The sequence below is a fragment of the Macrosteles quadrilineatus genome, unplaced genomic scaffold (assembly GCF_028750875.1).
Source record: "Macrosteles quadrilineatus isolate MER2022 unplaced genomic scaffold, UCM_ALF_1.0 Scaffold_6__1_contigs__length_79288215, whole genome shotgun sequence".
NCBI lineage: Eukaryota > Metazoa > Arthropoda > Insecta > Hemiptera > Cicadellidae > Macrosteles > Macrosteles quadrilineatus.
Window position 1 is genome coordinate 27,837,115 of NW_026542599.1, and position 17,337 is coordinate 27,854,451.

General features: G+C 34.8%; 1 protein-coding gene across 2 annotated transcripts in view; it reads left to right on the plus strand.

The window, feature by feature from the left end:
- Positions 1 to 12,548, plus strand: part of LOC128996124 (dnaJ protein homolog 1-like) — a 448,367-nt gene extending 435,819 nt beyond the window's left edge. Inside the window, exons 2-4 of one of the 2 annotated variants that reach the window (XM_054421240.1) lie at positions 2,005 to 2,078; positions 9,710 to 10,576; positions 11,652 to 12,548. In XM_054421240.1, coding sequence (XP_054277215.1) covers positions 9,725 to 10,576; positions 11,652 to 11,885 — 1,086 coding nt within the window. In that variant the 5' untranslated portion in view covers positions 2,005 to 2,078; positions 9,710 to 9,724 and the 3' untranslated portion in view covers positions 11,886 to 12,548. Of the gene's footprint in view, positions 1 to 1,938; positions 2,079 to 9,709; positions 10,577 to 11,651 lie in introns of those variants that run through there. The other variant, XM_054421241.1, reaches the window with a different exon arrangement.
- The last annotated feature ends 4,789 nt before the right edge of the window (positions 12,549 to 17,337 follow it).

Below are 17,337 nucleotides of genomic sequence, written 5' to 3' on the forward strand. Positions count from 1 at the left end.
TTTTTGTCCGATTTTTATGAAATTTGGTTTGAAGGTGTAAGGCGGAATAAACTTGAATGAGTTCGTGAACCAGCATGATCGGGAACGGGATTTTATGGGGGGTTTATTGAGTAAAAATTGGGTTTTCTAATTTTTGACCCTCAAAAAAAAAAAAAATTACAATTGATCACTAGACCTTTTTAAAGAGCTTAAAAACAAATAATTAATATATCAAATGTTTTGTACGGTTATTGTGGTAGCGGAGAAAATTCTAAAATTTTTAAATTAAAAATTCCCATGCTTTTTATAGGGAGAATATTGTAACATGTTGTAGTTTGCTTGTTTATGAATATATTTTGATCAAAATTGGCAAATTTATTTATTTTATCCTAAGTTATTGATATTTTACTAAAAACCACACTTTATTAGCCTCCCTGTAGCGGCAAAACTTAGTTACTGGTCAAACCTAAATGATATATTAAAATAGATTTGATTGAAAATCAATTAAAACAAATGGAAATTCGCTTAGAATAGCGGGGGTATTATTCTTAAATCACATCTTCTCTTCTTTCCTATTCACTTGATCTCTTCAGTAATTTTATCCCATTCCTTGAATCCACTATGTGGTCTACCATTTAGGTTTAAGATCTTCAGCGTCTTCAGGTTCTATTGAATAATACAATTCGTAACAACTCAACCTGAATAAAATTAAATGATATTTATTCGTCTATAGACATTATAAATGCATGAGACACAGTCAAATTATATAAATGCATGCTGTAGTTAGAGGTACAAGTCAACTTCAGTCAACTTATGACTATACCTTTAAGATGATATGGGGTCCTGATGGAGTTGCTCTGTATTCTAATACGTGCGTAAAAGCTGGATCTTTGTACTTGATGACGATTTTTTTAGAGCTTGTACTGCAAGACATCACTATTTTCTTGATCACTGCTTTTAATTGTTTTTTAACCAAAATATGGCTGCAAAATCTCTCTATTCTAAACTCTCTAACTTCTCTATGTAAGTTTAGATCTTGAACCAGAAACAACGTTTTCGGGGATTCCATAGCGGGCAGAACATGATTTCATCTTCTGTAACAGCTCATCAACAATCATTGTAGATATATTTATTAATATTCTAGGTATCGCGAATAATAGTCCAAAACTGCCAAGTAACTATACACCATTCATAAAATCCAAGTAGTTGAAGCTATTTTTTTTGCCATGGATAGCCAGGAGTGTAGAGTGTACTAGATGGATCCAATAAGATTTTAGAGATCTCAAACCTGCAAGTTTTGCCTACTAGAAATTCTATAACGGCCAAGAACATTCTAAATAACTACTGTATTAATTATAGACAGTACAGAAATTCCTGGAATGTTTGTGAACGTCCCTATGATCATTGTGGAAAGTTCCAGAACACACTTAAATGTTGCAAAATGTTCTAGAATTTTCTTTAACATTAAACATATGATATAATATAAATATAGTTAACTATCAGACTGCTTTGACTATAAGAGCGCATCCATATGAATAGTTAATCTATATGGAAGTCGAAGTATACTTTTATCATAGATAAAACATACTCCCTTTTATTTATCTATAATAAAATATGTATTCCGTCCATTTTTTTTTTAGTCAAGAAGCAGTTTGATAACTAACTCAATGATCTCTCCCTGTACCGGAATCAGAATCAGGAACCGGATGATTTGTTTATCGTGTTTATGACTACTTAAAATGTTATTTATTTGAGTAATTTTATTATACATCCCCAGTAATCTAACTGATAAGTGAACACTTTGTGCTATAACGGTTTGTATTGGCTGAAGACAACCCAAAGGCTAAAAGCTCTCGAATGTTCTAGATAGTTCTTTCTGTGTCGGGGGTCACGTGATACTACGTATTGTCTGTTGCCACCACCACAGGAAAAACCTCATTGCTTTTTGTCAGTGTGTAATTTACGATCGAAGTGAGAAGAACGATTGTGAGAAAGCTTTTCTTGGTGATCGATTGTAAACTTGGTCTTGGTGATAAGTTATATTGTTTGTGTGTCAAGTGTAATAAGTGTGGAATTTGGAATACTTTTTTCTTTGTTTTGTAAGTATTTGTTTATAAATGTTCAAGTGCAATCTTTGTTAGCATTCATTGTATATGACATAAGGCAACATGTTCTATGACCTAGGCTAGGCTTGTTAAGATTGATACATTGCTTGATCAAACTAACTGAGGACTAGGCCTATTTTGTTTTATTCGAGGCATGGGCTTATGCGTCCAAATTTATGACAATATTTTGCTTCATATTGTAAATTAAGAGCAAAAGAAAGGTCATCCTCTTGGGCCAAGAGAGACTGATTAGGGTTCAGCTAAACATTGGAAAATGATTAATGTGTCACTGGAATTAGTGTTGCCATCATAAGTAGGCCTAGGCGTATGTTTAGGGTATATGAAATCTTATTTGGAGCCATTTCTAGTTAAGTCAATCTTGTTAAATTCATAAATGTAGGCTAACTTAGGCTAATTTACTTATCCTCGCTTTGGGTACAGTTTCTTAACTGGTCTATATGCTAATATCGATTGAAACATTTGATTAGTGAACCTTCATTCGATTATTTTTTAATTATCAGCAAGTTTGGTTAGTTAGGTCACAGTAAACATAAGTTACTACTATAACCCAGAATGCCAACCGCATGGTAAAAACCATTAAGTGTTTTGAGAGAGCTTTGCCTGTCAATTGGTAGGCAGCGCCACCAGCGTTGCTATGCTGCGGTTGGCATTCTGGGTTATAGTAGTAAGCTATGTTTTCTGTGGTTAGGTTCAGGGGCGCCCATCCCCCCTAAGGCTTATGACCCAAATTTCCCCCCCAAAACTGGTCAAGACATCTGCCCAAATTAGTCGTAGGATCACCCCATAAATAAAGTGTGTCATTTTAACCGTTGTACATTTACCCACTTAACTTAACTCGTACCTGATTATTGAAACGAAACATTAGGGCCTATAAGCAGACCCGTTTTTGAACCTGTCTGCGCCCTAGAGGAAAAACTATTAGTAACTTCTTAGCTTGTGTACATCACAGGGAAAATCTACGCATATTGTTAAGATACGTTTATCCCTTTATAAATTAAAATAGGCCAAAAAATAAGTAGGCTACAAAACATAAATTCAAAATTTGTAAAAATTCACATGGGCCTTATATGGGTTGCCAAGCCGGTGACGAAATAACAATGAATTATTAACGGAAAATCAAAACAAATGGAAGAAATTCCAATCACCTGTTTTAAGTTTATTTACAGTGTGGGATGAAAATAGAGAAGTCTGTACATTACATATTTTTGGTCGAGTTTTCGACCAGTCGACGACCTTTAGTACGGTACCGGTATCTTATATAAAACAGGGTGTACACCTACCGGGAAAACCTGGAATTTTGTGTGATATTTATATTTCTAATACTTGTATTTCTACTGGAATTTTCAATTTACCTTGATCACGCATGACAACAATGACGTACATCCGCGACTGCGAGAGACGATAATAATTATGTCTCTACATGACTTTGGGATATGATTAACATTTTGCCTCAATTGCGAGGGACGATTACGATGTCCACATGGCCGCGGGATACGATAATGATGTCTTCACGGCCGCGAGGGATAAGTTTACCGCAATCGCATGCAAAAAGGACAACACATTGGCTAAACAAACTAAAAAATTGCATAACATTTTCAGTTGATGCTAGAAATTAAAGTAGGTAGCCTAATTTAAATAAAAATTGGGTAAGTTTTATAAAACTCTTTGGTTTGATTGAAGCCGGTGTTTGGTAAACACTTAATCGAGGAAAGGTAATTTCAGTTGATAAATTAGTTAATTTAAAATACCATACGGTAAGTTACCGTATAGGCTAGGAAGAGTAAACATTTTGCCTACTACTAGAATTACTCAGTGCATTCCAACGTAAGTTAACCATGCAAGAAACATACGTTAAAAAGGGTTACAAATTTGTTCAATAGGATGTGAAGACTGCTTGTACTGTAATATCCAAAATCAATGATGACTACATTGTTGTTGCTACTTCTCAGGGCTTTAAGATTGGTAGAAACAAAAATCATGATTAGGCCTACAAAATTGTTTAACAAAGTAAATCATGTAGTTGTGGTTGTGGAGTTCTCTAAAAATTCTAATTATGTGTAAGTTATATCACCTTGTTTTAATAAACATGCATATTTTAAGGCCTAATACAACCACATGTAAAGCAATTTAAAATCATAAACAACAATTTGTAAAAATTTTAAACATTTTAATTTTACAGTTTCCACAAGTCTATTAGAATATTAATTCCCACAAGCATGATGTTTACAACTAGAGAGAAGAGTTTAATACAGCAACGGTTAAATACAATATTAGGCCTACTTATATCCTTTGATCAATAAACAATTTAGACCTAACATAAACTTTAACAATTTATTTTCATAGCCATTCAAGCTATGTAAACAATTGACTTGGCCATTCTTGCTGCTTACAGCTTAGCTCACTGCTATCATCCTGGCTACCTAATTTGTAGGCAGCGCCACAAGCGTTGCCATTGCCTACGAATTGACAAGGGGGCTCTCTCAAAGTACTTAACGCTTTTTTCCATGCGGTTGGCATTCTGGGTTATAGTATGTTTTCTGTGCAGTAAGTGAGATAACAACTAGCTAGGTCACCTTCCCTGTTCTACTGTGTTTGTACCCTTCACTTACTTCACTTAGTTCCTTTATTCCTGTGGGGGACGTAGGGCCGCAACAAAAGCTCTCCGCCGTTCACGGTTCCGGGCCAGCTGCTTTACTTCTCTCCAGTTCTTGCTTTCCTCCTCTGTCTCATTATCTCTATCTCTTATCTCTTTTTTTTTTTTTTTTTTTTTTTTTTGGAGGAGGTTGTTGGACCTCATCCAAGCTATCTTTGGAAGTTTTTTTCTGCCTACCTTATATTAGACTTTTTTAGTGCTCTTTAAGTCATTTTTATTTGTAGCCTACTGCAACAAAAACAGCTGTTTTCAATACATGATATGCTGGTCAAAAGTAGCTCTTTTCTTCCTAGGGGGTAAAAATCAAGCTGAGAGTCGATGATGTCAGTAGTACATTTTGCTCACTTGTTAACTTCGATTGTAAGCAATTGGCTGTATCGAAAGTAACAGATTGTAAATAATCGGTTGTATCGAAAATAAAGAATTGTAGGCAATCGGTTGTATCAAAAGTAAAGGATTGTATTCACTCGGTTGTATTGAAAGTAAAGGATTGTATGCAATCGGATGTATCGAAAGTAAAGGATTGTATGCAATCGGTTGTATCGAAAGTAAAGGATTGTATGCAATCGGTTGTATTGAAAGTAACGGATTGTAAGCAATCGGTTGCAGGGCCTATCGATTGTTATCAATCGATTTTAGTTTATAATGCATTGGTTTCGGCTGGATTCACATTTTAGTTTTCGTTGAATCTGAGATTGATGACATGGGATAAACGGTTTGCACTGAAAGTCCAAGAGATTCAAGAAAAATGTTGATAAATAATAGTTTGACATATCGACATTCATTTAGTTTGTGTGTACACTGCAACGAGTCGGCTCGCCGCTTACTGGTATCATTGGTGAACAGAATGGCGCCATTGCAGCTCTATAGCTGTACGCTTCGCTGTGTGTTTTCAAATCATTGAATATCCCCTGCATGCAATATAAGGTCAGTGATAAGTTTTTGGACCAAAAGAAACATTTGATCCCGACATTCATGGCCAGATGACTGAAGGTTTTGGCCCTAATGCAATGAGTGAGAGGAAAGTTCGTAAATAGTTTAGTGTAAATAAAGATTTGAACCTTTTTTTGATTTCTGAATCCTGTGAGAAGTCTGGGTACCCAAAAAACACAATTCCTTCCAAAAATGTCATTTCCACAGCCATTTTTAAACTCCTTGACATATTTACACTTTCTATCATTGGACTTAGACCACAAACATAATTTTTCTGAATCTGGCAATGAATGTCTGCAGCCGATATGTTTATTGCATTCAAAAAACATATTACTGATCCTTAATCACATGGGGTAAGAGATTCAATAGTCAAACAAAAAAATCGACACATAGCAAAGTGTACATGTCAGCTACAGAGCTGCAAATGGTGTACAGTTCTGTTCACAAATGATGTGGCGAGGAGGCTAGTTGTGGTGTACATGCGAACTAAGTATTCTATATGCACAAACGGCTTATAAAAACGGATGAATAAATATTTTATATGGTAATGTACAAATTTAATGCTTTTAGCCTATAATTATACTACATATGTATGCAGAGGAAGGAATAACAGTTAAAACATTCAAATCCTCTTCTTTGCAGAAATGGCGAGTAACAAACATCGCAAGAAAAAATTTACTCCCTCAAGAGAAGAGCTTAAAAAGGCGATTATTGAGAAGATGAAAGATTTGCTATTATGGGAAGACTCGATGATTGAGCAAATTCCTCCTTGTTGGGATAACTTTGATAATTTCATTATTTTTAGTTCAAAATATTTTACTAGTGATCGGTGGAGCAAAGCAGGACCTAGGCTTTGGGAGCAAATATCAAACTTGTTTTGTGGCAAATCTATTGCTTTACAAGGCAAGATCAACAATGATGATTACAGATCGCCTAATGCCAGGGTTGTGTTTGGCCCCTCTCAGTGGGTTACCTTGTTGGATAATGGCATTTGGTTTACTTGGAATGTTGAACACACCATGTTCTGCACTGGCAACGTATCTGAAAGACACCGAATCGCTAGTTTTACTTGTGAAGGCGAAACCATTGTAGATATGTTTGCCGGAATTGGTTATTTCACATTGCCGTACCTCGTACATGGCAAGGCAAAGCACGTTTTTGCTTGTGAGTGGAATCCCAAGTCTGTAGAAGCATTAAATCTCAATTTAACTCGCAATAAGGTCACAGACAGGTGTACTGTGTTGGAGGGAGATGTTAATTTAAAAGCCCCGCGAGCAGTTGCAGATAGGATAAATTTGGGGCTGATACCATCGTGTGAACAATATTGGCCTACTGCCGCACAAGTTTTAAAGCCCTCTGGTGGAAATTTACATGTTCATGGAAATGTCTCATCGTTTTCTTCTGGTCACAATGCATTATCCGAGTGTGAAGTTTGCATCGGGTTGTTGCAGTCATTATCAGTAGGCCTAAATACTACTGAACCGTCCGTTTTGAGGGGTTTAGGTGGATTTGAAGTAGACTCTGTACTCAAAAGGGATGTTCAAATCAAATGGACCAGTAGGCCTAGTGACAAATCTAATATGAATTGGAAAAAGATAGAATGGTTTATTTGGAGTATTCATACTTGCCATTCTTTTTGTTCTCTTTTGACCAAAGTAACTAACAGCCATTGGGTAGTCAAACCAACATCTCTACACCGAGTAAAGGCCTACGCTCCTCACATTGACCATCTCGTTTTAGATATAAATTGTCAAAACTCTGTTTTAACTGTGTTGTAACTGTGAAACACTGGCTTCTACCTAAAGATAAAGCTTCTTCATTGAGAAATAGTTTAGGATAATTTCAAGGTGAATGCTCTTTGATTTGAATATGTGTTACATTTAAAACTAGTCATACCTAACAAACTGGTAAATTTACTTTTAAGGGGAAAACATTTTAAGATGGGAGCATAGGCTTTTCAGCATCTGCTGTACTTAACATTAAAATTAAATTAAGTTTCTTTACTGCCATATTGAATGAATGACCCAATCACTACATGTCACTAGGGGTGTTTTCAATGCTGCCCTCAGTGGATAGCTACATATGAGTACCTTAGGATGGCCATTTGGATTTTGGGTGGTTTTTGTATAGGCTATGTCATTTTACAACTTTATTCATGGTATTTTTTTTTTTTCAAAATAACTTGTATAAATAAATATTATCAGTATGATAAAGCAAAATGTTAACAATTGTTACTAAAATATTAATAACAAACGTGTATGTCAGGCTACTAGTACAATAATAAATAATCCATGTCATTTACTCAGATACCGTATGTGAATATAGTTGCTTAATTAGCCATGACAGAACACCATTAAATTGTTATCACACAATGCATCTTATGACAGAGTGTAGGGATGCCTACTCGGCCTGTTAAACGGTTTTAGTTTTTTTCATATTTAATGTATTATTTCCTATTGAATTAAACGCTCTTAGGCTACAGAATAGTATATTTCGTACCTAGGTCTGAAAGAGACAAAGTCGAGAACTTAAAATAATCAAGAGCTGCCAAACCATTTCGGTCCATGGTACGAATGCAATTTTTCACCACACTATTTTTTTATTTATTTTATTTATTATCAATCATCACATTACATCAAGTTAATTGACAGGTGATTTGTCCATAAGTCTTAATTATTACTAAAAGTAGACTAAAATTAAAAATGAGAAAATTAAAATCTATTTTTGCTCTGATAAGAATTCATCAACACTGTAAAAAGCCTTCTCCAATAACCATTTTTTTCAACGTTTTTTAAAGCTAGCTACAGACTCAGTGTTTTTAATGAATGTGGGTAATTTGTTGTAAATTTGTGGTCCCATATATTGAGGGGAGAGGTGGAACAATTGAATCCTATGTTCAACCAGTTTGATTAAATTTTTAAATCTCGTGTTATGAGAATGGTTTTGTTGGCTTTCCATGAATAATCCTATATCACCCTTCACCATTAAAGCGAGTAACTGTATAAGGTTAAAATTTTAAATAATATGAAAAAGTCTTTACAGTGTGCAGTCTTAGGAACTCTTGCGATCAGTCTGATAGCTCTTTTTTGAAGGAGTGACCCCTATACCCTATTACAACTATTCACCACAATAATAATGCACACTGATAAGTTTAGTCAACAAAACTACAACTTTGAGGTTATGTGAAGAAATAATTTGAGGAATCAGCAAAAATAATAATAAATAGTTGCAAGGACGGGGGTGACAGTAAAACAATTCTATTGCAATGCTATAGATACTTTGGCTGTGTATTTAATATGCATTCATGTTTTAAAAAAGTAAGCGGGTAGCTGATTTTACGACCCTAGGGATTTAAAAACCTGCTCGATAATAGCTGGCATGGCCAGCAAAATGCAACTTTCAGCCACCAATTAACATATGTAAAACAGCTAAAAACATCAGTGTGGTGAAAATTATTTTGATTACCTCACAATGATGTAATATTCTTGAATATATAAAACCTAATAAACATTGGTTTTGTAGCAACTGGTCCAAGAGGATGTACTGTATATTGCTTGAATGCTTAAGGGACATTTACTTGGGTTTGGAATATTTTTTTAAATGCCAACAATTGTTAAGCCTAAATTGCAATACTCAATTCACTAACTTAGAGTGTAAAGTTTATCAGTCATTTGTGTTTTTTATAACTAGTAGGCCTGCCTGTATTCTTTTAACTAACACTCTTCAAGTAATTCTTTTGTAATAACTGGTCTATAAAAGACCCATCACAAGTCTAATTAGTGTTTTCAGTTTTAAAAACTTAACTTTATTGCTGCGTTGGATGACATTTTGGATTGGTAAAATATCCTGTCACATGATTTATTTATAACACCATTAAAACTTATTCAAAAGTAGGGTGGTTCAAATATATTTTTTAATAACTAGTTATAAACAATTTAACATCCATTGTTATTTTCTATTGAAAAGTGTTAATGTGCTTAGCCAGTCATAGGTGATTAACAATATATTCGACTTTCAGGTATAGAAACACAACATGGGAAAAGACTATTACAAGATTTTAGAAATTAAAAAAGGAGCGACAGATGACGAAATCAAAAAGGCATACAGGAAATTGGCTCTTAAGTACCATCCGGACAAAAATAAAACACCTGGCGCTGAAGAAAAGTTCAAGGAGGTGGCAGAAGCCTACGAAGTGTTGAGTGATAAGAAGAAGCGCGATGTCTATGACCAGTTTGGTGAAGAAGGTTTGAAAGGAAACGTAGGTGGACACACTGGTGGAGGGTCGTCGCCTGGTGGTGGAAACTTTACTTACACCTTCCACGGAGACCCGAGGGCAACGTTCGCTCAATTCTTTGGCACAGCAAGTCCTTTTGGCACCTTCTTCGACCTCGGAGGTCCTAACAACAGGATGTTTGCCTCCTCCTTTGGCGGTGATGATGATATGGACACGGACATGGATCCGTTTGGCCTCTCAGGCATGGGCATGGGCACAAGAGGCGGACCTGGCGGTGCTTTCCGTTCACATTCCTTCAACATCCACGGAAACAACGCAAACCGAGGAAAAGACAAAATACAAGACTCGCCTATCGAACACGACCTGTACGTTACATTGGAGGATATTGTCAGAGGTTGTACAAAAAAGATGAAGATATCAAGAAGAGTGTTACAACCAGACGGCACTGCCAAAAAAGAAGACAAAGTTTTAACGATAAACGTCAAACCTGGCTGGAAAGCTGGAACAAAAATTACCTTCCAAAAAGAGGGTGATCAGGGTAGAAACAAAATTCCTGCAGACATTGTGTTCATCATCAGGGACAAACCTCATCCACTCTTCAAAAGAGAGGGCAGCGACATTCGTTACACCGCCAAAATATCTCTGAAACAGGTAAGATTTTTATCAAGTATTAATTGTATACCCTAGAGGACTCAATACTGAAGTTGACATCCCATTTATATCAGCTGAAGACATCTTTTTTACTTAAAACAACCAGATTAAGTTAAATCAGTGTCTTATAGGTTGATTTTAATTAAAGTTTTATGTTCTCTTTTAGTTTTCAATTCTTTAATTGTTAATGAGTACTTACAATAAAATATGCTACAGTTTTCCAAGAGTTGCTCTCCCAGTTTGTCATGGTTTATAGTTGTATGTCTTTGAAAAATAACAATAGTTTACACCAGCACTTTCTGTCAGTGACTGAAGTTTCACTTTATTCTAAAGTTTGTTATAACTTAAAGATGGGATATCACCTTCAGTGTATAACACTCTCCTTAGCTTCTATTATACTGTTCTTGCTGGTTGCTCGACTAAGTTATTTTTAAATTCTTAACTTGCACCTTAATTGTGTCCTCAGAGTTTATTCAAATACCAAAACTTTTTATATGTTAATACAGAAAACCCTTTGTTGTAGTTTTGTTCTACTATTTATTATCACAATAACTATTATTGATTAGTGATGGTGACAGCCATTTTCTCCACTCCATTCACTCTGTTTTAAACTTTTTAAAATTCCTGCTAACAAAAGTTGCACTACATTTTCCTAAACTTCATCAGGTTTGTTACACATCATTAAAATTTATGTCTGTTCCATTTTCAATTTTTTACTTGGTTGGATCTGATCTGATTGTTTCAGTTGTTCTTTCGAGCTGTAATAATAATTTTTACTGAAAATCAATGACATCATGATCTATTCTGTACACAAAAATAATTTTGCTGTACTATTGTTCATAATACAAAACTGTTTCGACCTTGGAAAAATTATTCATCACTGCATTAATTTTGTTAGGACCTTTCAGATGCATTTAGTATTGTTAGCTAGCTTATCAAGAAGAATAGTAAATATAAAATAAATTGTGACAATACACAGAAAATGTTTGAAATCAGTGTGATGTTTTGCTCTAAGGAACTAATTGTGTGATTCTTAAGTGATTTATTATATTCATAGTGTCGTGTTTTGTCACAGGCCCTTTGTGGAACGATAGTCGAAGTGCCGACGCTCACCGCAGAGAAGATCCCAATCAACCTAACCAACGAGATTGTGAAGCCAACGACGGTGAAGAGGCTGCAGGGCCATGGACTACCGTTTCCCAAGGAGCCAAGTCGTAAGGGAGATCTCCTAGTTGCGTTTGACATCAAGTTCCCTGAAAACCTGTCGGCCAGCGTCAAGGACATTCTGTATGACACATTACCGAATTGAAGATCAAGTGGCGCAAACGAAAATATCATAACTCTCTCCCGAAGAAATCCGGTTTTGGAAGGTATTTTGGATCTGCACTTCCGTAACTGCAAACAGAAACTGCGGAGTGGATTTGCTAAGTTGTGTTCGGTGTGCGCGATCTTCTCGGATGCAGTTAGTGCCACAGTATAAAGGCCTCTTCAGGCTTGAAGGTCCTGGCCAAAATTTGTACTTAGATTTTAATTTGATAAATAGATTCCTGAAACTGTTATTATGAATTTTCCCTGTAAATTGTATGATATTTAAGTTCCTAACCCTATCATTCTTCTTCTGACAGGATGCAAGTTATTTTTGTAACTTTATGTAACGCTAGAGCGAAATGAATTTTAGAAAAAAAATTATGTTCTGTGAACAAACCTACTACTTGTATTTTAAACTCGATTTGTTTCCATTTTTTTTTTTTTTTGTAATAGGTTCTTTGTTGATAATAATATCAGGACCAGCTAGGATGCTTCGCCTCTTGGTTTTGGTTTGTAACATGATAACTGCTATTTTATTTTAATTTTGTACATATTGTGTTAATAATTTTGTTAATATTAGTATTAAGGTGATATGATTATTTTATTATAATCTATTGTTTTCATTAAGAATAGCTATTTGTAAAATAAACAACTCTTTTTCCTAGGAGTGGCTTATCAATTATACCCTAATTGGTCACAACTTATTGGCTAACTGCTTAGTTGTCTAGTTAAGTGAAGAAACTTAATCCAACTTTTAGTTTTATTGTTTATTTTCCATGGGTTTTCAGTGGTGGTGTTGCCAACATATTTGAGTCAAAGTTGTTAGATTGAGACAATGAGCCGTATTAATAAAAAGAAGGATATGCTCAAAAGGAAAAGGTATGAAGCAAAAGCATTTGCTTCTAGTAAAAGGTAAAAGTAAAAGCATATCCTTCAAACCGTATTAATAATGATTACCTTTTCCTTCCGAGCAAATCCTTCTGCTCGGAAGTAAATGGTTCTTTAGGAACATCACATGTTACACGTCTGATCCTGTTTATTTTTGTCTACTGATTCCCCTCGAAGGCTTAACTGTGCCAACTCCGTGTAATGGTTTTGCATCCGGCTTTGAATTTAATCATAACAAACTAAATTATAAAATCTAGAGTGTGTGGGCCGGAATTTTACCCCAGATTTTACCCCCAGAATCTTAACCCCTTTCTAGACATAGAATTTGGTTGATGATAATAGTTAGTCGGGTACATAATAAATTTGTTTATAGAAATCATCATATGCTTTGTAGATAGCATGCAGTACTGTATAACCACATGAACCCTCGCCGCAGCTGCAGACTAAATAAATTTCCTTTTACCTGGCTGGATTTCTTCTAAAATATTCCCTGAAAATTGTCAGATTTATTTCCTATTTAAATAATATTAATTTTAATGAGTAGCTAGGTTTGCTGATTCAAGGAAGGTATTGAGGTGTGTTTTTATTGAAATGTTGATAGCTTAGTAGGAGGTGAAAAAATACTCCCGCCACAGCAAACCTGCAGACTAAGTAAATTTCCATTTGCCTGATTGGATGTAGACTAAAATGTCTCCAATATCACATTCATTCCCTATTTAAATAGCTTTAGGTTAACTGAGTACTTAGGTTTACTGCTACAGGGAGGGTAAAAAGGAGTTTTTTTTTTTTATTTTTTTGTAAAATGTAATAGTTTAGTATGAAATGAATGCAAATTTGATCAAATAATGGTCATAAACAAGAAAACTACAACATTTTAAAAATTTCTCCATAAAAATAACATGGAAATTTTAAATTTAATTTTTTTTTCATTTTCTCCGTAGCCATTAGGCGCATAATACCACTTCGATATACTAAATTAATAGTTTTTTTAAACTCTACAAAATGGCTTGGAAAGAAGTTGCTAAATTCTATGTTTTTAGGGTAAAAAATGTTAAAATCCAATTTTTACCCCATAAAACCGCTCATAAACCCCCGTTTCCATATCCTATTATGCTGATTCGTGAATCCCTTAGAATAAACGTAGGTTTACACGTTTGCACCAAATTTAATCAAAATCGGATCACCTTTGCTCGAGTTATCGTGCTAACGGGCACACATATATATGAATTTGAACGGAGGAGGTTTTTGGCCTCTGGGGACCTGAAAACGGAAAAGTAAATGGGTCATGGGTCTAGGTCTTACCATGAGACCTACGGAATAGCTTTTTCCCAATTTAGGAAATTCGCTAAAATTTAGCACCACACTGTAAAACCACCACACACCTTTTACTTAAACGTATAATCTGCTACTGATCAGATGCATCATTTTTGAAGGATTTACTTCAAAGAAAAAGTAAATGGTCAGTTTTATTAATAACAATTTACTTAAGTCATGAGCAAAACCTCAACTTTCTATGGATTACCTTTTCCTTATAAAGTAAAAGGTTTTGCTTGAGTTTTTATTAATACAGATAGAAGGATTTCCTCGAATTTTCGCAAGTAAAAGGTTTACCTCTTCTTTATTAATACGGCTCAATGTTAAGTAATTTAAGGGAGTTATTTGTTGACTTAAAGACTAATTTTTACACACACAACTCTGATGAGTTGACAGGGGATCAGTAGCGTAATGGTTACGTCAGTAGCGATTGGCAGAAGCTGAAGCCAATACCTGTCTGTGCCAGCAACTACCAAGTATTTGGTCAGTGATGATGATACTTAATCAATTAAGCAATAGGGTTGGCAAACAACCTTGTAATGTACCACAGATAGGCAAAACTCATTACTGATAGTTATCAAAAAGGTTTAGTTTCTATTTAAAATCGTGTTTACATTCAATAGTAACTAAATTGACAAATTTACCACTCACTAAAACTCATAATTAATTTGCTCTTTTATCCTTGGAAATTAACAAAATATAAGACATGACGTGATCAACGGTTATTTTGTTATTTGATTATTATACTGAAATCAAATTTAAAGCTATAATAATCTACAAAACTGTTAGGCAAAAACAATGCTCCAGGTTTAAAACAACAGTAAGTGCTTCAAACAATAGTGGTTTTATATTGCTTAAGTAAAATATGTTTGTTATTAACAGATTAACTCAACTTTAACATGCAATGATAAGCCTTTAGAATTTTAAATTGTTTCCTTTATTTCAAAGAACTTCTAGCTTTGAGTTGCAAAGCACTGTAGCTTCTATTGGGATATTTCTGACACTTGAGACTATTTTTGAATTTTTGGCACAAGATCTCTGCGTAGCCCCTGGCATCTTAAAAGTGGTTTTGTGTTGAATTCGATAGAAAAGTAAGTCTTGAGTACCAGTAATGTTTCATAAAGTACACACTTTATGATCTAAATCCACTTTTAAGTTGCTATAATTTTTCTTTTAAAACACTTTTTAAGGCTACAATGTAACAAAATTTAAAAAGCAAAGATATATGAACTACCATTAAAAGTTTCATAAAATTATCCACAGTAATTAATGATTTAAATATTAATAGTACAGATTTTAAAATTATTTTTTTTTAACACAACATATTATAAAGCTGTTGGTCAAGTTAGTCAACCGCAGATTGATTCATATTCTTCCAATAACCAGTGCATGTCCAATAACAACTGCAGAAAGAACACAACAATTTTAACATTTTCGTTGGAGTTTTTGGTAGAAATAGCCATTTTGGGTCTCTCCTGAACTCCAAAAAGTAGTGCGGAAGTAGAGGTGGATGTGGATCCTGTTATAGGCCTATCAAACTAATTGTATTTATCTATATGTCGTATGTTATAGTTATTTGTGCAACTAGGGAGCAATTGACTCAATAGAGAAATGGAGAAGGAATGGTTTCTCGAGTGAGGCAATTGCACTTTGCACTCGAGTTGCACATTATATTTTTCCTACAGTTACCATAAAACAAATAAATTGGTAAAGAAACGTGACATATTTTTACACAGAAGTGAACTTTTAATATGACATTTAATGATACACCAGTACAACAGCTGACCAGCTGATTTACAGCCAGTGCTGCCAACGTATTTTGCGCGCATACGACCTTGTCTCCATGTTATGCGCTCACTATTTCGTGCCTTCACGTTGCAAATCTGGAGTGAGTGAGACAAAGTAATTAGAGTGAGACAATGTTAACATTGTCTCACTGATGAGCGAATTGGCCACTTTGCTTTCTCAAATCAGTGAGAGAACATGTACATTGTTAGGTAACTGTAGGAAAAATTTATGGGTTGTGTGTTGAACAGTAAACCATCAACGAAGCTGTATCAGCGGATTTTTAAGTTTATTCCTGGACTATGTGTGTTTTGTGTTTGAATTCGGCAGCTAGCCGAAACATGTCAGTCATGTAGCACGTTGTGTATGTTACAATTTGGGACTGATGACAGGGATTTGTAAAATATAAAAACAATTAGTCGTTAGTCAGATTGCTGCTTTAGAGCCTACCTTGAGCTGTACAGATCCACCTTGGATTGAAAAATTAAAAGGTTTTTTAACTGAGAACCGAATATAACCTTTAGGGCCTTTGGAAAATCATCGATGATGGTTTTGGAAACCAAGTAAATAATGCATATTCATTCATATACGGATCGTTAACTCATTGTCAATTTACAATACAATCGGCTATGGCTATAGTTCCCAACTATGTTTCAACTACCTTGGGAAATAGCTAGAGAGCGTGTTAAGTAAGCACCTCTATTGTAGTAAGCAGAACCAGGCACGGTATTCGATCCACCGACATCAGTAAATGCAGCTGTGGAGGTTCTCATCTTAACCAGACATTTTTTTAACCCAGACATTTCTTTTTATTAAGTGTTTGATGTTATTTTCTTCCACAACTCTAGATCTTGAGTCTAGTCCATTGTTAAAAATTATCTATGAGATTTACGTTTATAATTGAAGAAGGCACTAGCGTCAAATAAATTTTAATATTTGAATCGTCCTAGATTTTATTTGTTCAGATTGTCGCTGATAAAAAATAAAAGTATGGCATTAGTTTTATTAATCGGTAAAAATGTATACTGTTCTTTTATTAAACTTGTTATGAACATAAATAACTTTGGTCGTTACTGATTTAAAATGCCGTATTTGCCAAGTGATCCACTCATTTGGTTCCGATGTACGGGTACAACACATCTTATAATTTCTAAGTCAGACGAATGTAAATTTTTCATCATTTTGACTTCCGAATGTAGGATAAATTTAAGTTCGTCTGAGCAGGATCTCTGAAAATCGAAACCGTAACCTTTCATGGATTTTAGATAACTGGAGATGAGGTAGTTTACCGGAGGCTTGTAACCAAATCATTCGATCACATTTCACCAAAACTGTTCTTCTCTTTCCAATAATTTCTCTACATGATGATGACGTACATGCTTGATTACCAAGTAGGCTGTTACACCGCTAACACCTTGTTAGGCTTTCCAGAGTGCCATAAAAGCACAATAACTCGCCAAGGTAGA